Raw genomic sequence first — 24856 nt, forward strand, 5'->3', positions numbered from 1 at the left:
CCAGCGATGGTAGACCTATTGATGGCAATCCCAGTGAAAGATGGTATTTAAGATACTGCACATATGCCTTCTGGCCACTGTTGTCGGGCTACTGAAGCTTGCTCCCATGACATTGTATGGTGGGAACTGGTAGGCTACAATAATTCCAGTTCTCGGCTTCTGTGTCCAGAAAGTCTCAGGGCCCAATTTAGAGGTGGATGCAGAAGCAGGCATAGCTGCTTCATTTGGCAGTCACCCATCTGTAACAATATGCAAATGCTGCTACAAAGCCCTTTTCTGGTGTACATACGTGAATCCAAATGTGCAAGGGCTCAAACGCCCACTGTATTATGCAGTAAAATACTGATAGGTGCATCTTCAGTTGCACCATTGAAACTGGCACCAGCCCTATGGCAGGTGCAGTTTCTCCTTCCAAGTATGGCCTCCTATGTAAGTGATTCAGCATCTGTGTAAGCTACCACTTCACCATGAACCTGTTTAGCCCCCTCCCAATCACCACCCAGGAATACCCAACTTTTCCAAGACATTTTCAATAACAATAATAATGTGTCCCTCATTTTTGGGGATTTTAGCACACACCCTGTACCCATTATAAATACACCCCTGCATAGTGGTTCTCTACTCCAGTCTCTCTCCCTCCTCCCCCCAACAGGACATGTTGTTAAAAAAAAAATAAAAAAAAATTATCACATCAGAACTTAGAGTAAAGCGCTTATCTTAAAAAAAAAAAAAAAAAAAAAAAAAAGGGATCATAAATGTCCCGTGTAGAGTTGCTGCTGGGATGTCCCTGTACGTGCTCATATCAGTCACAGGTAGGTCTTTATAGTCCACCAGGATGTTCTTCTCCCGTTCTCTCTATGGTATGAATAATACAAGAGAAGATAAAAATACCAATTGGTAGGGTATTCCTCATACGCTTAAAACATAATTGGAGACAGAAGTCCACTATATCCCACACCGCCAACTCGCTAGTGGAGGGTGAAGTATATCTTGAGATGTGTTGTCCCCTCTGTGTATTCACCAATCTTTACAGACTTCCACAACCAAGAATAGTGTAGATAAATAAAGGGGGTGCACCAGTCATAGGTACAAGCTTTGAGACACTCAGCCTGCCATTAGTCAGTGTCCATAGACAGGAATGAGAGTTTACAATTGGTGGTTGTGACTCATTCACCACCTGAAATGGCTACTACACCTAGTACCATGCAAGCCGATAATTTCGTCTTCATCTATGCCCCAACTTGACCAGTAACACTGTCACAGTTTTCTGTTGAAGAAGTTCCCTTATACAAACACCTGCCCACCATCAGGTATGCCAGGCAAGTGCTTACAAGATACACACTAAATACAAAATAATTTCTAATATCTTTATTAGATTAAAGCAATCTGTGAAGAGTAAGACCAATCTTGACAGCTAGTGTTTAGCTCATGGTGTATAAGGTGGAGGCTGAGTTTCTGCAGAGATTTTCTCATATGCAGGAGGGGCGCCAGGTAACTGCCAATTAAAAAAAAAAAAAAAAAGTTAAATCAAGCAAATTAATACCAGTTTTGCCTTTTACCTTGAGTTAACTAATAGAAATAAACTACAGCAGAAATGTTGAGTGGTAGAACTGTTCTGGCATTGCAGAAAATATACAACCATCCTTCCCAAACAAGCATGGGACACCTGTATGACTACTACAGTGCATCCAGAAAGTATTCACAGCAATTCACTTTTTCCACATTTTGTTATGTTATAGCCTTATTCCAAAATGGAATAAAAATTTATTTTTGGCCACACACACTGAGATTTTTGCAAATTTCATTAAAATAAAATCACATGTACATAAGTCTTCACAGCCTTTGCTCAATACTTTGTTGATGCACCTTTGGTGGCAATTACAACCTCAAGTCTTTTTGAAGATGCCACAAGCTTGGCACACCTATCTTTGGGCAGTTTTGCCCATTCCTCTTTGCCGCACCTCTCAAGCTCCATCAGGTTGGATGGGAAGAGTCGGTGCACAGCCATTTTCAGATCTCTCCAGAGATGTTCAATTGGATTCAAGTCTGGGCTCTGGCTGGGCCACTCAAGGACATTCACAGAGTTGTCCCGAAGCCACTCCTTTGATATCTTGGCTGTGTGCCTAGGGTCGTTGTCCTGCTGAAAAATGAACTGTCGACCCAGTCTGAGGTCAAGAGTGCTCTGGAGCAGGTTTTCATCCAGGATGTCTCTGTACATTGCTGCATTCATCTTTCCCTCTATCCTGAGTAGTCTCCCAGTTCATGCTGCTGAAAAACATCCCCACAGCATGATGCTGCCACCCACCATGCTTCACTGTAGGGATGGTATTGCCCTGGTGAAGAGCATTGGCTGGTTTCCTCCAAACAACGCCTGGCATTCACGCCAAAGAGTTCAAGCTTTGTCTCATCAGACCAGAGAATTTTGTTTCTCATGGTCTGAGAGTCCTTCAAATGCCTTTTGGCAAACTCCAAGTGGGCTGCCATGTGCTTTTGACTAAGGAGTGGCTTCCGTCTGGCCACTCTACCACACAGGCCTGATGGTGAATTGCTGCAGAGATGGTTGTGGAGACAGGAGAACCTTCCAGAAGGACAGAGTGACCATCTCGTTCTTGGTCACCTCCCTGACTAGCACCCTTTTCCCCCCCGATCGCTCAGTTTAGACCGCCGGCCAACTCTAGGAAGTCCTGGTGGTTCCGAACTTCTTCCATTTACAGATGGAGGCCACTGTGCTCATTGGAACCTTCAAAAGCAGCAGATATTTTTCTGTACCCTTCCCCAGATTTGTGCCTCGAGACAATCCTGTCTCTGAGGTCTACAGAAAATTCCTTGGACTTCTTGTTTGGGTTGTGCTCTGACATCACCGTCAAGTGTGGGACCTTATATAGACAGGTGTATGCCTTTCAAAATCATGTCCAATCAACTGAATTTACCACAGGTGGACTCCAATTACGTTGTAAAAACATCTCAAGGATGATCAGTGGAAACAGGATGCAGCCAAGCTCAATTTGAGCTTCATAGCAAAGGCTGTGAAGACTTATGTACATGTGATTTTATTTATTCTTTCAATTCAATTTGCAAAAATCTCAGGAAAAAAAAAAAAAAAAAACTTTAGACGTTGTCATTATGGGGTATTGTGAGGACAAAAATTAATTTGTTCCATTTTGGAATAAGGCTGTAACATAACAAAATGTGGAAAAAGTGAAGCGCTGTGAATATTTTCCAGATGCACTGCATGTATTGCTCCAATAGGAAACAAGTTGAACTATGAAACGCTGTAGTATTACTCATCATGGCAGTGTAGAAGTTGTGAGATATATACCTAGATGAAACACTTCATAAAGTTATCACAAACTAACAGAAAGGAGGAGATATTCCACAGAGTTACCCACTTAGTTTTTGGTTATTCTAATGCTTTTCTCCAAACGTAACCTTACGGCAAACTTGAATCAGAATTATTTTTGCCTGGTTGTTAGTGGAAGCTATCCATGTTATGGCCAACACTTCAAGCAATATACTTGGAGTATAGTTTCCAGTGGCAGATTTAAGGGCTAGGCAGAACATTATTCCCCCTGGGCAGCAATTAGTGTGTGCTTAGAGGTTGAGGCTACAGCTTCTGTACCAGCCACAGCTGTCCCGGGCAGTGATGACAAAGGCGGAGACAGAGCAGTCTGTTTATTCAAAGCTACTGGTCTGCTCTGCATTAACAGCCTACTCTAGATCCACCCCTTCATGATGGCTGGAGATAGCTGGCCCTGAAGTAGAAGCCTCCAGAACCAGGCAGGTTCCCCCAACCTTTCTGCACACACAAATTTCCAACCACAGCTACCATCGCCCCACTGGTACGGCTATATAGCACCCTGCATGAGTTTTTGGAGTGCCCTCCCCCTGCTTCCGCATTGGCACATACTGTTCTCTACAGGATAAACACACACCGCCCCCCGCAGTTACAAAAATAAATAACTGGCTTGCACCAGAGTGTTAACCACATTAGATCATTTGTACAATAGTAGCAGTGTGAGGTTGGTTGGCAGTGCTAATTTCTATATCTATGAGTACCCGAGGGCCAGCCCAGATAATTCCTATTCCTGGCCCCAATCTCTGCTGCCAGCAAAACTGCAGAGACCTGTGGAATGGCGTGAGCACTACAGCCAGCATGTTGAAGAGGAGGCTACAGTGCATCTCTCCTGGGGTTAAACACAGAACACAAGACTCTGGGCCTGATTCAGACCCGCTCACGAGCGCTATGCGCTCGCAAGCGGGTCGATGGTGGCTCAGTCGTGCGCATGCGCGAGACCCGGATAGCGACAGGCAAACAGTCGCTCCGGGTCTCGTACCAAAGGGGGCGTGCTGTCTATGTTGAGTGACCGCACACCCCCCTTTGGTGGGCGGGCTGGGGGAGTGGCTGTATGGCTATAAAAATACACATTTTTATTATTTTTGTTATCGTTATTACCCTTTTTATATTTTTAATTACTTTTACATATGAAGTTCATATTGGCTTTAAATAAGACATTTATCCCCTGTGGAGATATATATTTGAGCTATACAATTGTATTAATGTGTATGTGCTAATCCCGCAGCCAAAAATCGAGCTGTACCTAACAGGTGCCTAATCAAGTAATAAGCCAACACAGAGCTTTAACATGAACTAGCTCCGACTGCGGTGTTGATTGAAATCTATTCAACAGGCGTCTAGAAGGAGGTTTGAACCGCTTAATGAAATGATGGTCATAGACCACGGAGATCTAAACACCTGCTGCTAATTAATAACGGGTCGGTCTTTATAACAGCTGCTGGAACTAAAACTTTCACTATCTGAAGAAGCCGCCGACGGGCCTGCGAGGCGCAGAAACGCGTTATATTACTGCCCATCTGTGGAGAATTGGAAAGCCTACATGGGTTGCCGCCGGATGAAATTTACTTAGCCTTCTTTCACGGCTCTATGAGGTACACGATGATTGACTAGATGCCATTGCGGGACTGCATATACTGTAACTGGCTAAAGCAACAGGTGCCTCCTTGTTATAATAAGTTTTATACATATATACAAGGGATACTAACAGGGATTGAGTCTAGAGATCTAAAATGGTATGCATGCATGCTACGTATACTCTCCCAGCAACCCATATGTAATTTAATCCACAATTAAAAATCCACAATTTAAATCCACAGCAGAAAATACTTCTAAAGGAATTGCTATTGGAACAACTTATTTATCCTTGCTGGAAACTGTTTAAACATTATTTTACTGCTACAAGCAGACAGCGATAATGCAACAAGCACCTGCCTAAAAAAGTATACAAATTACAACATTCTCAAATCCACAGCAGGAAACAATTCTTTTAAAGTAATTCTTTTTGGAACAAATGATTTATCCTTGTTGCAAATCTTACTGCTATAAGCAGACAGCGATAGTGCAACAAGCACTTGCATAAAAAAAGGATACAAATTACAACATTCTCCATAAAAGTTAGTTGAATAATATAAATATATATATATATATATATATATTCTTTTATGGCCACACCGTTTATTATTATTTACTTTTCTGTGTACACTATTTCCATGTTCAGGTCACTGATGTGACACTGCGTGCATATATTACTTTCTGATGTAATTTATTATTTTTCATTTTTCAATTTATTATTGTTTTTTTATCCATGCTATTATTGATTGTGTGAACATGCTATATTGTGTATATGTATTAAATGAGTCAATATCTTTTATAACTAGCACCTTACAGTTTTTCTGTTGAGTCTTGTTTTTTGGGGGTATCCAGTATCCCCCCCATTTGTAGTAGACGAGCTGTGAATAGGATATTGGCAACACGTTTGAATATATCTGTCTACAGTAGGTTCAGCGCCTGGTATTGTGTGCTTCTTGCATCTGCTCTCCTGGCACAGTTGTGACCCCACCACCAGTTACACCCAGAGCCTGACATCCTTTCAGGCAAATAGATACTAAAATCTACAGAGGCAGGACCAAGGAGGGAAGGCCAATCCTGCAAAGTTATGGTGGCAACCCTAGGCAGCTGGCGGTCAGCACCCGTCATCAGACCAACAGTGGTGTCCCTAGGCATGTGCCTCACACATACAAAGGGCCGGATTCACTTAGACACGAAAAGCCGTAATCGACGAAACAGTTTTGCCTATTGGTGCTTTTTGGAACTTATCTCCAAATTCAATTCCAGGCGGAATTCGCCAAAGCGGAAACTCAATGTAATTTAACAGGCGCAAAAAAAGTTTCTCCAATGAATAGCAGGTGAGAAGTGCAAAATCTTTACTTTGGGGTACAAATGCCTGGGAAAACAACCGAGAAACCTTGGGACAGTCCCCCAGAGGACAAAGCTGGCAAAACAAAAACCTAAGTAATGGGAAATCTGACATAGATAGTCTTAACAGTAAACAACCAGCTCCTTATAGTTTTGAGTTTATTATTGCCACAAATTACTTTTGGATGTTGAGCATAGCAAAACAGGTGCAGTAAATTGGCAATTCCAGAACCATCAGTAGTCTACATTGCCTAAATTACCATTTTCAGATTAAACTTTTCCAGAGGTAAAACCACAAGAAAACCTGGTAGTACAAGCTAGATCCAAAAGACAAAATGAACACAGTTTAAATTAAGGGGAAATTAACTTTTACAAGTTATTCACCAGAAAAGGGGAAAAAAAAAAAAGAAGCACACAAAAACCACCAATTGCGGTTTTCAGATAGCTCCTTACAATAAATACAAATATTGTGACACCAATTCAAACATCCAGAAAACTGAACTATTGGAGATGTTAGGACATTTTTAATAACGGTGCCAAAAAGAGTAAAGGTGCATACACATGTAAAGATTTTCTGTCCAACCATCCAAATAGTTGATTGGTTGGAATGAAAATCTGGTAATGTATGAAAGCAAATGACAATCAGCAATTTGCTCCCAAATGCCAGAAAATGGACAAAAACTGTTTAGATCAAACATTTAACAAACTTGTCTGACGACCATTGTGATCTGTTTTCTGGCATTTAGGAGCAAATTGCTGATAATCATTTACTCCCATACGTTACAAGATTTTCATTCCAACCAATCAACTAGTTGGCTGCTTGGACAGATAATCTTTATGTGTGTATGCAGCTTAAGGCTCTATAATTGGAATCATTTCCCAATAAAAAGGTTGTTTTTCATACCTGGAATAGTATACATGAATGTCAAGTCAAGTTTGAGTGTCAGGAGGAGAGTCAATTTTTTTTTTTAAGCTTATGTTATTAATGGGCACCCAATGTTGCAATTCAATTGTTTTAGGCACTCATTAATTATTGCACTCTTCGTGGGTAATTAGACTGAGTTTAGCAGCGTAAAATGGCCAAACCAGTCTAAAGTTCAGGTCAGGGCACCAAAACCAGGATTTAATCGCACATTTCTGTTAGCCTCCTCAGGTATGGGCAAGCAAGAGTGCCGACGCCTGTTTGCACCCTAACGGAGCAACAATTGGACGCCTGACACTACCGGCCACAGCAATTGAATCACCCTCTCAGATACCACTAATCCTTTATACACTGTAGGCCATTTGCAGTAACAGATCCACTTAGAGCACCAGTGGATGTAAATATATAAACCACCATTTACCACGTTGGTCAAGGTGTTGTAATCCTGTAGTGGCACTTTACACTCCCCTGTCTCTGGTGATGCACCGAACATTGACTGGATTGCAGATGGACGCAAGCGGCGACTCTAAAATAAAAATCCATATTAAAACAAAAAAACAAATACAAGTACTTTTCAGAAGTTATGGGCATAATAAATGTTACATTTTTGTTACCCCAACTATTTTGTAGCCACTTCGCTTCTTAAAGTACCAACAGCCAATGATTAGGACAAGGGCAGCTATTACGGCAAGAATGGCAATGCCAGCAACCCTAAAAAAAAACAAAAAACAAAAAAACCACACAGGTTTAGTAGTATAACTGATAACTTAAGACTGTACTGTGACCTGACCGCCCTTGGTTTTTAGCATTGCACAGATAATACACACATTTTGAGCAAACTGATCTTAATAAAGGCTATTCTTTAGTCAGGCCCATTGATAGGGGGGTACAGAGGGGACATTTATACCGGGCTTGAGATTTTGAGGCAGCTCAGGCCCTTCAGGAATCCAGTTCATCTGCCCCACTGCAGTATATGGTGTTGCAGACAAAGGGAAAAATTATTTTTTTGCAGGTGAAGCTTGCCTGACATGACACTAAATGGGGGAAGGGGGATCAGCAGGAGGTGAGGAGAGACAGGGGTGGGAGAGGGACGTGAGGCTAGAGAAACAAGGGGGTGGCAGCCGTGAGGCTGGATAGACATGGGGGCAGTGGCGAGAGATGAGCCAACTGATACCTAACGGAGAGGGATATGTAGCTGAAAACATTGTGTACCAGTGCCCAAGATTTCTGCTGCCGGTCTATAATAGCAGATCAGTACATAACTAAAGCAATGTCAGGAATTTTTTTCAAATGCCATATTGTTAACCTATCTTATAATGGCATGTCACGGTTATCAGCACAATGATGAAGTATTTGATTATAGTGGAATATGATAATTCCAATTTCCAATATGGACCATGTAAACTCATTTAATAGTGCATTAGTGTGATGCACAGTGTATTCTAAAATGTATTATACATTTGTCCCCATTTCTCAGATTCTAGGACCCAGAAGATGGGGAAAAAAATAAAAAATTACCTACACCCCGTCTTCAAGTCACGGTTTGAAAAAAGCCAGTGTAGATTGGACAGAATAGGTCCAGGGGAAAAAGCCAGCCCATAGCACTTGTTGGTCAATCCAAGATGGCTAGAGACTTGAGAAGTAACAGAATGATGGATTTCAGATACAGGTTGAGTCTCCCATATCCAAAATGCTTGGCACCAAGGGTATTTTGGATATCGGAATATTCCGTACTTTGGAATAATTGCATACCGTATTGAAATGTCTTAGGAATAGGGCCCAAATCTAAACACAGAATGCATTTATAAATCATATACACACAGCCTGAAGGTAATTTTATACAATATGTTCAATAATTTTGTGGCTCAAACAAAGTTTGTGTATATACATGAAATTAATTTATGTAGTTTCATATATACCTTATACACACACAACCTGTAGGTCACTTTTTACTTTATTTTTAATAATGAGCCTTAATAAAGTTTGTGTACATTGCACCATCTCAGTAAAGCTAAAAATATTCCGTATTTCGGAATATTTGATATGGGAGACTCAACCTGTACTGTATTAGTGGGAGTAATGTTTGGTTTTCAGTGTGCCCTGGCCTCATTCCTTCGTTGTAACGCTGGAAGCCTGACACTAGAGGTTCTCTATACTTCAAATAACAGGATAGAGCTATGAAAATGTTACATGAGGGAAAAAAAAAAAAAAAAAAAATTACTGAGGTTTGTGTGCCTTAAGTTTTTACATCTCTGGGGCCTATGTATCAAGCGGTGTTTTACATAAAAATTGTATAGAAACTGCAGTTTTTGCATCATTTTATGTATTGTACCTATGTACTAATAGCACAATGCTGGAGATTTCACAGAAATCTCAGGCAAAGTGCTAATTAGCACTTCAGATCGCAGTCCCCATTATTGTCAATGGAGAGTATGATCTGACCCCTATGTACCAAACTCCAAAGAGCAAAGCTTTTCAGAGTTTGGCCCTGGTAGTTTACAGCATCTCCTGTGAAAGTCGTCTAGGTACTTGTGTACTTTACGGACTCATTGCAGAGAGAACCTAATGAATGTTTTAAGTGGTACTTGTGTACTTTACGTACCCAAGTACCGAAAGTTGTCCCCACCTAAAGAAGAAAGTTGGTCCCTCGTGGGCTCGCTACGCTTCAGTGGCTCGCTACAAGGTTATATTCACCCTCTAGGCCCACTTGGATGGTAGGGAATGATGCTGGACTCTGGCTGATGTTGTCAGTGTCCTCTCCGTGAAGGGGATTTAGACATTACCATGATTAATAATAAATAAGTGTATGACACTTGGGTTCTCTCTGCAATGAGTCTAAAGCACACAAGCAATGAAGTCTACAATTTGACACGTATATAACTCACAGGGACAGTGGTTATTGTAACCACTCTCCCTGCGAGTTCCCCTTTGTACATAGCAGGGATATTTTTACTAAAAATTAAAATATCCAATGCAATATGGATAGATAATAATAACAGCAGTTTTGCATTTATTAATACATAGATCCCTTAGTCATTTTGATGGCAATAATCAGACATACGGTATCAATGAAACATAATGATGGCTCAAATTAAACTGGACAGACTAATCTGGGGCAGTAGTTAAGAGAATTCAGCCTGGTATAGTTTGAGTCAATGTCTAGTTATTTCTATAAGGAGACTGCTAAATTGTCAAATTTGAGGGCTGTACATACATGGCTCTTTATAGTGTGCGCCCCCCCCTCCAAAAAAAAAAAAATAGCAGAAATATACTTTAAAAAAGCACTGGTCTGACGGAATTCTACAAAGTCCTTTTTGTCTTGCTACAATTTCTCACAAGATATTAATATTACATAAAATGATGCATATAATTTAATAAAGAGCAGCATAGTAAAGCCGGGTACACACTACGGGATGCGTGTACCAAGTGACGGCACAATATAATGGGCGGTCTGTACACACTGCATGATCTGGTGTACAGCCCAAAATATAATTTCACCACCATATCCAGAAGCATGCGTCAACCGCTGGATCTTCAAGATACAACGCACAGAAGAACATAACAGTGCATATACACTGGACAATTTGTCATTTTAATTTGCCTCAAAGCAAATCATCCAATATATCGTCTAGTACAGGCATGTCAAACTCAAAATACCAACAGGGCCGAATATTCAAGGTCTACGAATGTGTGGGCCACAACAAAAAAGTTTTATATGCAATTTTGAAAGGTTTATTATTAAAAACCAATGCAGTGCCCCCTGTAGTAGTGCCCTTTATGCAGTTCTACCCTGTATTACAGCCCCTTTTGCAATGCCCCCTGAATTTGTGCCCATTATGCAATGCCCCAGTAATGCCCCCTATGTTGTACCCCCAGTAATGCCCCTTTATACAGAGCCCCGAGTAATGCCCTTTATGCAGAGCCCACAGTAATGCCCCTTAAGATGTGCTCCCAGTAATGCCATTAGTAGTGCCCCCAATAATGTCCCTTTATGCAAAGCCCCCAGGTAATTCCCCTTATTTTGTGCCCCCAGTAATGCCCCTTATTTTGTGCCTCCTCCCAGTAAAGAACACGCCCCACTCACCTGTCTGTGCAATACTTACCTTTCTTCATGACGGCCGCTGGGCACCGCTCCAGTCCTCGCTGTCCCGCGTAGACGCTGCACCTGACTGGATCTGGCGACCTCATGACGACGACACCTGTGCGCTGCATCACCTGCCGCTGACTGGATCTAATTAGATCCAGAGCGGCAGGCGCAGGCTCCGCTCATTGCTGGTGACCTCTTGACATCACCAGTGCGCTGTATCACTGGGAACACTGGCCTCTGAAGTGATCAGAGGCTTCTGATCACTTCAGAGACCACTGTTGTCAGCCTGTACTGCCCAATCGGAGCTGTGCTCCGATCGTGGCAAGGGTGTGTGCCGCATAATACACACACACACACACACACACACTCTGGGGCCACAGTAATTGTTTATGCGGGACACATGTTTGACATGCCTGGTCTAGTGTGTACCTAGTTTAAGCAGTTTGTTGGAAATGAACCAATCAGTGGCATCCCTCCCCACGGTGACACCTGGTGCGGGAAGGGATGCCATACAGACAAAAAAAAAGGGACATGGATTTGGGGCAGGGGGCATGGTCCAAACCTCCCCAACTCGTGGTTATCAATGGAGTGGTGGAGGGTGCGGGTAGTGCCGACTGACTCACTCACTGTGACAGGAGCAGAGTGCCGCACTTAATTCTACATTGCAGCACCCGTCATGGAGGGGGAGCCTCCTTGGTGTCACACCTCAGCGTGTGACACCTGGGTGCAGCTCACACCCCCCCCCCCCCATGTGATGCCGCTGCCAATCATGCAGGGATATAATCAGTGGCACACCAAGGGGACCATTTAACATTCTATATTTGCACCTATATGCCCGAAAAACACCCATTTTCAGGGGTTAACCACAAATATTAAAATGTATGAAGGAAGGACTGCAGCAGGTACAGTATCTCCGATATCTTCTGCAATGCCTCCATTCCCACTTGCAGCCTCATCCCCCATAGGTTTCTATGGGGGATGCAATGCTGCCAAATTTACCAGCATACAGAATGCAATGCATTCCGGATATTGGCCCCTGCAGCTAACGCCATCTAAAGATGGCATTAGCCACTGTAGCCTATGGGCTGCACTGTGCATAATTAGCCAGTAGAGGGTCCCCCCAGAACCCTCCCCAGCAATGGCTGCCATGCATGTGCAGTCAGTGGGACTGCGCATGCAGCAGCTCTCCGGGCACACCACAGGAGCAGGTTCCTTTCAGAGCCCATGTATGTGCCAGACGATGCAACCAGGCGCTATGATCACATATGGCAATGAAATCATAGGCAGTAATACGAGGCTGAAGTTGGCTTCTTATTCGTCCAGCTTCTTATTCATTTCTTATTCAAGCTCCAGCTTCTTATTCACTTCTTATTCATTTTCCAGCTTCTTATTCAGAAAATGTTACATTAAAACATTTAAATAAAGTTAGATCACTAAACTAACACTATGTAAACAAAGAATTATGTCCCCTACACAGTCTACAATTATTATTTTCCTGGCACAATAGGATTTGGGCATGAAAAGGGCAGTAAAGCGGGCACAGGCACCACATTTTGTCATTTTGAATAAGAAGCTGTAGTTGTGCAGGGGTTAACTAGCTTCGGTCATCAAATGTTACACTTGAAACCCACAGAGGGTGGTCTGGTACATATGACCCACTTGTCATTTGTCTTGACCAACAAGGATTTTGGCATGAATAGGGCAGTAAACGGGCACAGGCACCAGATTATCTCATTTTGAATAAGAAGCTGTAGTTGTGCAGGGGTTAACTAGCTTCGGTCATCAAATGTTACACTTGAAATCCACAGAGGGTGGTCTGGTACATATAACCCACTTGCCATTTGCCTTGACCAGCAAGGATTTGGGCATAAATAGGGCAGTAATGTGGGCACATGCACCAGGTTTCTTAATTTTGAATAATTACCTGTAGTTTTTCAAGGGTTAAATAGCGTTGGTCACCAAATTTGACAATTGGGGTCTTTCCCTAAACCTCTGAGCATGGTCTGGTATTTGAATACAGGAAAAAAAAAAAATCTGTGTGGGGTTCACCTTTTCTTCCGATAACCAGCACTAGGTTGGTTATAGGGAGGAAGGGGGTAACACTATAGCAGGGAGACACACTTAGCGTGGTGTCCTCCTGCCATCACATTATCCAGCACAAGGCTGGTTATAGGGAGGAGGGGGTAACACTATAGCAGGGAGACACACTTAGCGTGGTATCCTCCTGCCATCACATTAACCAGCCCCAGACTATTCAGCATGTTTCTGGAATCTCTTAGAAAGCTGGTACACCGGCAGTGGCGTAATAAGGGGGTGCGTGTGGGGCACCTTGCCCTGGGCACCATCTGACAGGCCCGGCAGAGGGGGGAGCTGATGTCCAGGGCGATGTCCAGTGCTCAGTAGCGTAACTAGGGCATGGCCGGTGACGCCCCCGCACCGCCGGCCACAGTACTGGCCCATCCTAGTTAAACAGTGTAGTGTCGACCGCAGTGAGGAGCTCATTCAGAGTTGGTCGCTGCTGGCGGCCACTCGCTCTGCATGTGGGCAGGTGTTTTTTTTTTTTATCTCCGGCCGCTCGCAAAGCTGTGGGTGACCATCCACAGCTTGTGCGAGCGGGCTGAAGACAGTCATAATTATCATGACCGTCGGGCTTGCAACGAGACCCTGGGGTTGGGTCTAGCTGCCGCAAGCACGAGTGTACTTCCTGCTCTAATAGAGCAGGAAGTCCACTACTGACATCACTAGTGATGTCAGTAACCCCTCCTAAAAATGCCAGACGTTCCTAAGGGAACGCATGCGTTTGTCTGCCCACAAAACAAAGCGAGCTGTCAATCAACATCGACAGCCGTCCCGTCTTGTTGTGAGCCACGTAGCAACTGACCTTCAGTCGCTCAGCTGGTCTCGCACATGCACCTGCTGGACGCAGTGCATACGCAAACATCGAGCTGCTTGCGATCGCTGTGCGCTCGCGAGTGGCTCTGAGTGAGCTCCTGAGTGCGGTCAGCATTTACTCAGGACCGGCGCTAGGCTTCCCTGCGCCCAGCACTGTCCTGTGCTGCACAGCCACGCCCCTTCTCTCCCCCTGAGCGCTTACCTAATAGCGCCAGGCGAAGGGTGGGAGGCGGGCTATGGATAGCCCATAGAGCCGCCAGGGCATTTACAGCAGCCTATGAGAGTCAGACAGACTCATTGTCTGCTGCTGCTTGGCCCACTGCAAGAGCTGGGCTGGAGCTCACTCATGAGCTCCGCCTTCCAGCTCCTGTAGTGGGTTATGGGAGAGATGTCACGACGTCTCTCCCATAATGCAGAGTGCGCCAGCCCGGGGGACTGCGGTGGTGCGGAAGGCGGTGTGAGCAGGAGCGGGGATTCAAGTTAGTTTTTTTATTTTTTTTACTTGTGTGTTTGTCTAATGGGGGTACTGCATGAGGGGGGGAGGTGACCTCTACTAGGGACTACTACTAACGTATGGAGGTAACTACTATTGGGGGCACTGCATCGGGAGGGCTGTACTGGGGACTATTACTGGATAGGGGGATCACTACTGAGGGCCTGCATAAGTGGGACCACTACTGTGATCTGCATAAGGGGGACCACTACTGGGGGCACCGTATAAGTTGAACTAATGGCGGGCTGCATAAGAAGGACTATGACAGGGGGAACTGTGTAAGGGGCACTGCATATGGGGGATCACTACTGGGGGCACCGTATAATGGGAACTAATGGGTGACTGCATAAGGGGGACCACTACTAGGGGTACTGTATAAGGGGCACTACTAAGGGCCTGCATAAGAGGGATCACTACTGGGGACATTGTATACTTGGGGTACTGTATAAGGGATACTACTGGGGGCCTGCATAAGAGGGACCACTACTGGGGGCACTGCAGAGGGGGGACTGTATAAGGGGCACTGCATTAAGGTGCATATGGAATAGAAAGAAATGTTCAGAGTGATGAGATAGGGATGTGTGTCATGTTGACACTCCCCATTTTTAAGTGTCCACGCCCATTTTTTGTCACACGCACATAGGGGGGGGGGGGGTCCATTTTAAACTTGTCCTGGGCTCCATATACCCTAGTTAAGCCACTGCCAGTGCTGTGACCAAATGCTTGATCCCAGCGCCTTAGTCCTGCAGTCCGGTGAGATGTATCCCCAGCAGGACACATAAGTGTCCGATGGTGCCTAAGGGAGCATGCGCACTACGGAGGGAGCTTCGTCGTGCACATGCGCGAGACCCGGCGAGTGACGGGGAATCCGTTGCTCGGGGCCTCGCACCAAAGGGGGCGTGCTGTCGATAGTGAGTGGGAGTGCCGGGGGCGTGGCTGCCAGACGGAGGCGTTCCCATGGGAACGCCTACCGTCTGGGTCTGGCCCCACTGACATCACTAATGATGTCAAAGGGAGTGAATTTGGCTCTGATAGAGCCAAAATCACTCTTGGGCTTGCGGCACAGAGACCCTACCGCAGGGTCTTGTCGCAAGCCCGATGGTCGCGATAGTCTTGACCATCGCGACCATCATCATGGACGCTCACATAAGCTGTGGGTGGTAATAACCCACAGCTATGCGAGCATCCAGGAGGCCGCTCCAATGTTTGTTAGGTAGGAGGGCCCTGATTCAGAGCGAGCGCTCTGGTCAGAGTGTCCGGCTCTGAATCAGGCCCAGTATGTCTGTTTTCAGTGCCGGTCAAGGCCCAGCAGCGGCTGACATGTGGCGCCAGCTAATAGCGGAGTGCAGCTCATTGACCGCCGGCCATTGAAGAGGGGTGACAATTTGAATTTGAGCCAATCACAGTGGTGACAATTTTGACAATCTGAGCCAATCACGGCGTGCACCAGCAGCCAATAGAAATCGGCCACAGTGAGCCATTCGTTGTAAGCCGCATCATGGCTGGCTACGCCCGTGGCGTCTAGCGTCAGATGTCTCTGGGAGGAAGAGACAATTTGGCGGAAATGGGTGAAGAGCTCCAGCGGCCGTGGAAGAGTCCAGAAGACACCGTGCTCAAAAGAGAAGAGCTCCAGCGGCTGTAAAAGACGCTAGGAGACACTGGGCTCAATAGAGAAGAGCTCTGACAGCGCCGCTACTGGACATAATGGGCCAGCGACAGAAAAATGCGGCTGAGGACCGGAGAGTACTGCAGTGGTTGGGAAGTAAAAGAGCGAATGAAGATCCTCACTGCATCCTCTCCCACCCGACAGGTAGACCTTCTTTGAGGCCTTACCATCATTAACCCCTCCCTAGACCATCAGATTGTTAGGCAGTAGGCACGTAAGGGTCATGAGGCCTTAAGCCTGTGGCACAAATAGGCGGGCATTAGGCCCGTGCTCCTAAGGCTATAATTGACCCTGGGCAATAGGCCCAGGTCACATAAATAAGTGAGGTGCCAACTTCTCATCTTGCCTGGGTGCCAAACACCATAGTTATTCCCCTGGACCTTGGTCACTGCTACCTGGGTGAAGACTGCTGTGGCAGTGGGAGTTTGCCAGCTCAAGGTGAAGACTACAGGAAGCACAGATCGTGGGAGTCGACCCACCTCGGGTGAAGAACACATAGTAATTGTGGATGAACTAGGCTTAGTTCAGCCAAAGACTACTGGACTGGTAAATCTAATTGCATTGTATTTTCATTCAATTGCATGCTATTTTAATTGTCAGGCATTAGGCCCATGGCCACTGTGGGCGTTAAGCCCTAACCAGCAGGGACGGCCTTTGTTAGGCGGACAATAAGCCTGAGCCAGAGAGGGCACTAGTCCCACAAGGTATAAGGGGCATTAGACCCTATAGGGTTAATTTGGGATCCACATCATTAACCCATTGTTAGGTGTCATTGATCCCCTAGAAGGCAGGCACTAGGCCTGAGGCAGCAGAAGATGATTAAGCCCTGTAGTACTGTTGTTCTGATTTGATAAGAATGTATTGAGGTTTGTAACCTTGTTACCTCGTCATCTCAGCTACTACAATCAGGCCTCCATTAAAAGGTAGGCTGTAGTAAGGTACCTGTTTGTGATTATGGTAATGTTTTGTAACTGCATTATTCCCTTGTCCTGTAACAATTATTGCATTATTGGTGTAGATGCATTGTTGGGGAGCATAGGTGTAGCATGGTGATATGGAGTGCACTACATCCACCCTATGTTGCTGTTGGCAGGGTGCTGATGTATGTATGAGTAGTCAAGTTGGTGTGTGTGGCCAGAGGCGTCACCTACCTTGGTGTCACCTGGTGCGGATGCTCTGAGTCCTCCTGCGCGCCATAGGCGTGTGCTCCCGGAAGGGGCGTGGCTTCGCAGGAAGGGGCGTGACCTCGCCCGTGAAGCGACACCCCTTATGTGAGCCGATCTTGGGTGCGTTACCGCCTCCCGTTCTCGTCACACAGTGGGCTTCCCCAGTGCTCCTGCAGCTGTTGGGGCAGCCCACATTCTCTCCCTGCCTCTCTCCGCGTCCTGGCATCACGGTGACACCATCCGACGGGGTGAGACCAAAATAGCAGAGCAGCTCTGCTATTTTGGTGTCAAACCCTTCGGATGGTGTCACCCAGTGCAGCCCGCCCCCAGTGGCGGTTCTAGGGGCGGGCTAACAGGGCAGTCGCCCAGAGTGCCGGCCCCTAGAGGGCACCACTGATTCCCCAGGAGGGCAAAAATAAAAATTCCATAAGAAAAAAAAAAAAAAAAACCAGCGCCAGTCACCCCCGCGTTGATATTTGTTATCAGCGGGCACCCGGCTCCCTCTCTGCAGCGGCAGTCGAAGCTCACTCCAGAGCTCCGGCTCCCGCATAGAGCACTATGGGAGGGACGTCCTAACGTCATGAAGTCTCTCCCATAGAACCGTGGAACCGGAGCTCACTCCTGAGCTCCGGCTCCAGCAGAGAGCACTATGGGAGGGACGTCATGACATCTCTCCCATAGATCTGTGATCTGTGGTGGAGCCGCGGTCGGACCAGACGGCAGCGGACGCAGGAGCGGGGCCTAAGGGAAGTATTATGTTTGTATGTTTTATTTTTCAGAAGGGAGACATAGGGCATTACTACTGGGGGCATGTCTATAAGGGGGCATTACTACTGGGGGCATGTCTATAAGGGGGCATTACTACTGGGGGCATGTCTATAAGGGGGCATTACTACTGGGGGCATGTCTATAAGGGGGCATTATTACTGGGGACATTACTACTGGGGGCATGTCTATAAGGGGGCATTACTACTGGGGGCACTACTATAGGGGGCACTACAACTGTGGACACTGCTATAGGGGACATTCCTACTGTGGGCACTACTACAGGGGGCATTATTACTGGGGGCACTACTAATGTGGGCACTTCTATAGGGGGCACCACTATTGGGGGCATTACCAATGGAGGCACTACTATAGGGTACTTTACCAATGGGGGCATTAACACTGTGGGTACTACTGAGGGCACTGCATGGGGAGCACCAATACTGGGGCCATTGTGTAAGACACCACTGCTGTGAGCATTCTATAAGGGGCACCACTACTGTGGGCATTGTATTAGGGGCACTACTACTCAGTACTGTGGACCTTGTGTATAAGGGGCACTAATTTGAGCATTGTGTAAAAGGGGCACCACTGTGTGTCATAACATGAATAAGGGACTAATGTGTGGCGTAATTTGAATTGGGGATACGGTATTATAGAGGGCATAACTGCGTGTGGCACAATGTATTATACAGGGCATTACTGCGTGTGACCTAATGTATTATACAGGGCATTACTGCGTGTGACCTAATGTATTATACAGGGCATTACTGCGTGTGACCTAATGTATTATACAAATTCTTACTGCGTGTGGCATAATGTGTTATACAAATTCTTACTGCGTGTGGCATAATGTGTTAAACAGGGCATTACTGCATGTGGCATAAAGTGTTATAAAAGCCATTACTGCATGTGGCATAATGTGTTATACAGGGCATTACTGCATGTGGCATAATGTGTGTATAAAGGGAATTACTGTGTGTGGAATTATGTGTTATAAAGGGCATTACTGCACATGGCAATTAATCGCCACGAGGGGAGAGCTTGAGGGGAAGACCAGCACCTTCGTAAGTGCTGGGCACGCCCTACAGTGTGATGAATTGGGGGTGATCCGCAAGGACACACCCCCTTTCCGGAAGCGCATGCGCTTTCAGTGCAAGCTGAGGAACGTCTTCTAAAAAAAAGTTGACAACTAAAAGTTGGCCCTAAGCTCCACAATGTCTAGAACCGGCCCTGCCCGCACCCCCCTTGTGATGCCAGTGTGTGTGGTAAACACTAAAGAAAGAAGTCAGTATAGTGAAGCCATGTAGGTGGCTGTTGTTGTGTTTATCTGCAGGTACCGAGATCCGGATCATTTGTCCATTACCCAATTATGCCAAAATCCTTGTTGGTGAAGGGAAATGGCAAGTGGGTGATGTGTACCTGACCCCCCTCTGTGGGTTCCAAGAGTCAAATTTATTGACCAAGGATAGTTACCCCTGCACAACTACAGCTTCTTATTCAAAATGACAAAATGTGGTGCCTGTGCCCGCTTTACTGCCCTATTCATGCCAAAATCCTTGTTGGTCAAGACAAATGACAAGTGGGTCATATGTACCAGACCACCCTCTGTGGGTTTCAACTGTAACATTTGATGACCAAAGCTAGTTAACCCCTGCACAACTACAGCTTCTTATTCAAAATGACAAAATATAGTGCCTGTGCCCGCTTTACTGCCCTTTTCATGCCCAAATCCTTATTGTGCCAGGAAAATAATAATTGTAGACTGTGTAGGGGACATAATTCTTTGTTTACATAGTGTTAGTTTAGTGATCTAACTTTATTTAAATGTTTTAATGTAACATTTTCTGAATAAGAAGCTGGAAAATGAATAAGAAGTGAATAAGAAGCTGGAGCTTGAATAAGAAATGAATAAGAAGCTGGCCGAATAAGAAGCCAACTTCAGCCTCGTGGCAGTAATGTCATACCTAGAGCACATTGCATTTGCGCTCATTGCATTTGCGCTCATAAATAAAATGAGGAACCAAGTGACTCAGAGGAATTATTACCTTTAAATCAGTATCACCCCCTAATGGAGAACTTCACCATGTTAGACTTAAAAGTGGCTTTAGAGGAAGAGTTGGCATGAGGACTAAGCAAAACCACCTGTGTACCACCGAGGCACTAAATCACCCACATACTTGTAAAAAAAAAAAAACAAAAAAAAAAAAACAAAACAAGTAATAAAGACTCTGGAAAAACACTTGCACAAATAAACATGTTTTCGGTACATAAATTGCATGGTTAATGAGATGAGAATAGATGCTCGGGCAGCGCAAGTAGCAGATCTTACAAGTTACAACCCAAAGGAAGATTGCGGAGGAACGTACAGTACATAAAGAACGATTATTAGTACATGAAGGCCACTTACGCTTCAGAGCTGAGCCCATAGGGTGGCCGCCCCCTGCTGTCTGCCCCCAGTGTATGCGATGAGCCAGAGCGGGGCATTTTCCCGAACTCGCGGCAAAGCCAGCTTTTACTGAACTGCAAATAGAAAGCGTTATCCGACAGCATCACATCAGCCGTGCGTCACATCTCCAGCGAAGTCTGAGCCCTCAGCTATATACCCCAGCTTCCCACTCAGCGCAACCTGAGCCCACAGCTATATACCCCAGCTTCCCAATCAGCGCAGCCTGAGCCCACTATATATACCCCAGCTTCCCAATCAGCGCTGCAGGAGCCCATTACTCCTCTCACACCTGATATGTGCGCTCCTTAAATCACGTGACTCTCACAGTTACTAATGTCATTAAGGTACACACAAAACAATATATCTGTCTTTGTAATAACATGTTTATTGGTTGTTATAGCTTAAATAAATCAATGGTCACAATTCAAATAGTGCATGGAAAACAATTATCTCACACTGATTTACATGGAACTTAGAGAAGAAATGTAATACGGTTTCCTGTATGAAAAGCTTGTATGCTATATATAAATGTCACAACTAGTGAAATTGAGCATGTAATCTGTTACAAATCAAATTAACCACTTCACTTTGTTGTTGCATCATAATTATAAAAAAGTTTATTGTCCAATACTATCTTAGATTTATATTGGGATAATAGATTCTATAAAAAGAATGTTAAGCCTAGCGCATGTGTTTTAAGTTGCTTAAAACAATTAAATATATTTTTTTAAATGAGATTATGAAGAACACAAGATGCAGCATGCACTTACCTCACAGTGGACGGTGCAGTAGCTAGTTTGTGAATGCAGAGACTGGTTTTCTCTCATAACTTTTTGTGTCTTATGACTATCACGGGTTCAATACTCAAGAAACCCTTTGATTTGCTTTAATGAGCATGAAAGCTGGAACAATCCAGCCCTACTGTGCAGACTCTTCAAAATCACATGCACTCAAAGGAGAGAGCACTTTTAGCAAAGAACAATATAACGGGCAGAAGTTCATCTGTGCAACAAACTTGTAGGCAAAAATATGGGCAAGAAGGGTTCAAGAACATGAAAATTTGTTAATAACTAACACTATTTCTACAAGGTTTGACCTTTTGTGGGTCAAGTGCTGAAGATTTTCTAACAAATTAAACGCTTTCCAGAATTATTTACACAGGTAAATGTCCAAACATTAGCATGGGTTTATAAAGTACAATAAATGTGGGTGAACACAGTACGATGTAGGTAACGATCCAATCTCGTTAACGATTTCCCTTGAAACTCTGAACACTCCCGGACAAACGATATTGTGCATACACATGGAACGATTGTACAAACGATATAGATGGGTCATTAATGACAGAAAATCGTTAACGATATACAGTCAGGTCCATAAATATTGGGACATTGACAGAATTTTCATATTTTGGCCTCTATTCACCACCACAATGGTTTTGAAATGAAACAAACAAGATGTGCTTTAACTGCAGACTTTCAGATTTAATTTGAGGGTAATTACATCCAAATCAGGTGAACGGTGTAGGAATTACAACAGTTTCTATATGTGCCTCCAACTTTTTAAGGGGCCAAAAGTAATGGGACAAACTAAACAATCCTAAATCTAACTTTCACTTTTTAATACTTTGTTGCAAAACCTTTGCAGGCAATCACAGCCTGAAGTCTGGAATGCATAGACATCACCAGACGCTGGGTTTCATCCCTGGTGATGCTCTGCCAGGCCTCTACTGCAAATGTCTTCAGTTCCTGCTTGTTCTAGGGGCATTTTCCCTTCAGTTTTGTCTTCATCAAGTGAAATGCATGCTCAATCGGATTCAGGTCAGGGGATTGATTTGGCCATTGCATAACATTCCACTTTTTAGCCTTAAAAAACTCTTTGGTTGCTTTTGCAGTATGCTTCGGGTCATTGTCCATCTGCACTGTGAAGCGCCTTCAAATGAGTTCTGAAGCATTTGACTGAATATGAGCATATAATATTCCCCGAAACACTTCAGAATTCATTCTGCTGCTTTTGTCAGCAGTCACATCATCAATAAATACAAGGGAACCAGTTCCATTGACAGCCATACATGCCCACGCCATGACACTACCACCACCATGCTTCACTGATGAGGTGGTATGTTTTGGATCATGAGCAGTTCCTTTCCTTCTCCATACTCTTCTCTTCCCATCACTTTGGTACAAGTTGATCTTTGTCTCATCTGTCCATAGGATGTTGTTCCAGAACTGTAATGGCTTTTTTAGATGTTGTTTGGCTAACTCTAATCTGGTCTTCCTGTTTTTGTGGCTCACCAATGGTTTACATCTTGTGGTGAGCCCTCTATATTCACTCTTGTGAAGTCTTCTCTTGATTGTTGACTTTGACACATATACACCTACCTCCTGGAGAGTGTTCTTGATTTGGCCAACTGTTGTGAAGGGGTTTTACTTCACCAGGGAAATAATTCTTCTGTCATCCACCACAGTTGTTTTCCGTGGTCTTCCGGGTCTTTTGGTGTTGCTGAGCTCTCCGATGCGTTCTTTCTTTTTAATAATGTTCCAAACAGTTGATTTGGCCACACCTAATGTTTTTGCTATCTCTCTGATGAGTTTGTTTTGATTTTTTAGCCTAATGATGGCTTGCTTCACTGATAGTGACAGCTCTTTGGATCTCATATTGAGAGTCGACAGCAACTGATTCCAAATGGAAATGTCACACCTAGAATCACCTCCAGACCTTTTACCTGCTTAATTGATAATTACATAACGAGGGAATAGCCCACACCTGTCCATGAAATAGCTTTTGAGTTGATCGTCCCATTACTTTTGGCCCCTTAAAAAGTTGGAGGCACATATAGAAACTTTTGTCATTCCTACACCGTTCACCTGATTTGGATGTAATTACCCTCAAATTAAATCTGAAAATCTGCAGTTAAAGCATATCTTGTTTGTTTAATTTCAAAGCCATTGTGGTGGTGAATAGAGGCCAAAATATGAAAATTCTGTCAATGTCCCAATATTTATGGACCTGACTGTATATTTTTGGCAGCAAACAACCTCACAATGCATCTTCTGTCTCCCCGTCGGCTGGCACATAATGGTGGATGGGAGTGGCCAGGAAATGTGACGATAAATCGTTAGTAGGTATATCCGGATCCCAGGCAGATCTGCAGGAGGCTGTGTAATTGGAGGGGGAGTATATAGAGGAACACAGGGGTCTGCACAAGGACGTGATGATGGAGGATGACCGGCCCTCACATCATCCGATTAATGTGGAGGAGAGCGTTAAAGAGGAGACTGTTCCAGCTGATATAGAAAACCAAGATTCCACAGCTAATAATCGCTTCCAGGAATACTGGTTATAGGAGTGTATCTATTTTTATACTCATTTGTGTTTTGAGTGCTATTGGTACCTACTCACGTATTTGTTGTTGTGTGTTATTCTTTGGTGGGGGGTTAGGACCAGTGGTGGGGCTGCAGCGCAGTCCAAAATTCAAATAGGAGAGCCACACCAACTGCCAGCGAGTCCCAGCCATCTATGTATTGCAGCACTTGAAATTACAGTTAGTGTGGTTCCCCTATTTGAATTTTGGACTGCGTTGCAGCCCCACCTCTGGAGCTGCCACTGGTTGGGACCGCCTCCCAGTGCAGTTGGTCCCATAGGATGCTTTTTAACTGCACATCAGCAGTGTGCACATGATAAATCGTTAGTCGTCCTTGAAATCGTTCGTTGTGCGTACACACGCAACGATATGTGTCAAATCGTGAAAGACAGGTCGAGATCTTTCTGCATGTTAAAGAGATCAACAACCATGACTAACGACCAGCAGGAACGCGCATCGGCATCGTTATCATGGCCACACACGGCAGTTTTTAAATGATTTGTCGTTAGTCAGTCGAAAATGGCAAAATTCGTTTTAAAAATCATACCGTGTGTAGGGGCCTTAACATTTCAAAGGCCATAAAATAGTAGGGTGATGAGATGGTTGGTGGCACAAGGAAGATTCCTAGTTTTTATTGTAGCCATGGTGACTGTAAATTTGGCCACACACACTGTGATACACTGACAGTAATATCAGGGAGATGGCAAAACATTGCAATGTGTGGTTTCAACTGCATTGTGCTATCTTGATCAAATTGTAACTGATCAGGACATTATTTGGC

At 44.7% G+C, this 24856-nt stretch overlaps 1 protein-coding gene across 1 annotated transcript; it reads right to left on the reverse strand.

Annotated features, from left to right (window-relative positions):
* Positions 1 to 1353: 1353 nt before the first annotated feature.
* On the reverse strand, positions 1354 to 20965 carry MLANA (melan-A). The gene is made up of 4 exons (XM_088476623.1): positions 20673 to 20965; positions 7808 to 7904; positions 7615 to 7719; positions 1354 to 1495 (listed from the first exon to the last, which is right to left on the reverse strand). Exons 1-4 carry the CDS (start codon positions 20813 to 20815, stop codon positions 1427 to 1429), a joined length of 414 nt encoding a protein of 137 aa, XP_088332749.1. The 5' UTR covers positions 20816 to 20965; the 3' UTR covers positions 1354 to 1426.
* Between the last annotated feature and the right edge of the window lie 3891 nt (positions 20966 to 24856).

The sequence above is a fragment of the Taudactylus pleione genome, unplaced genomic scaffold (assembly GCF_031769625.1).
Source record: "Taudactylus pleione unplaced genomic scaffold, aTauple2 ptg000190l, whole genome shotgun sequence".
Lineage (NCBI taxonomy): Eukaryota > Metazoa > Chordata > Amphibia > Anura > Myobatrachidae > Taudactylus > Taudactylus pleione.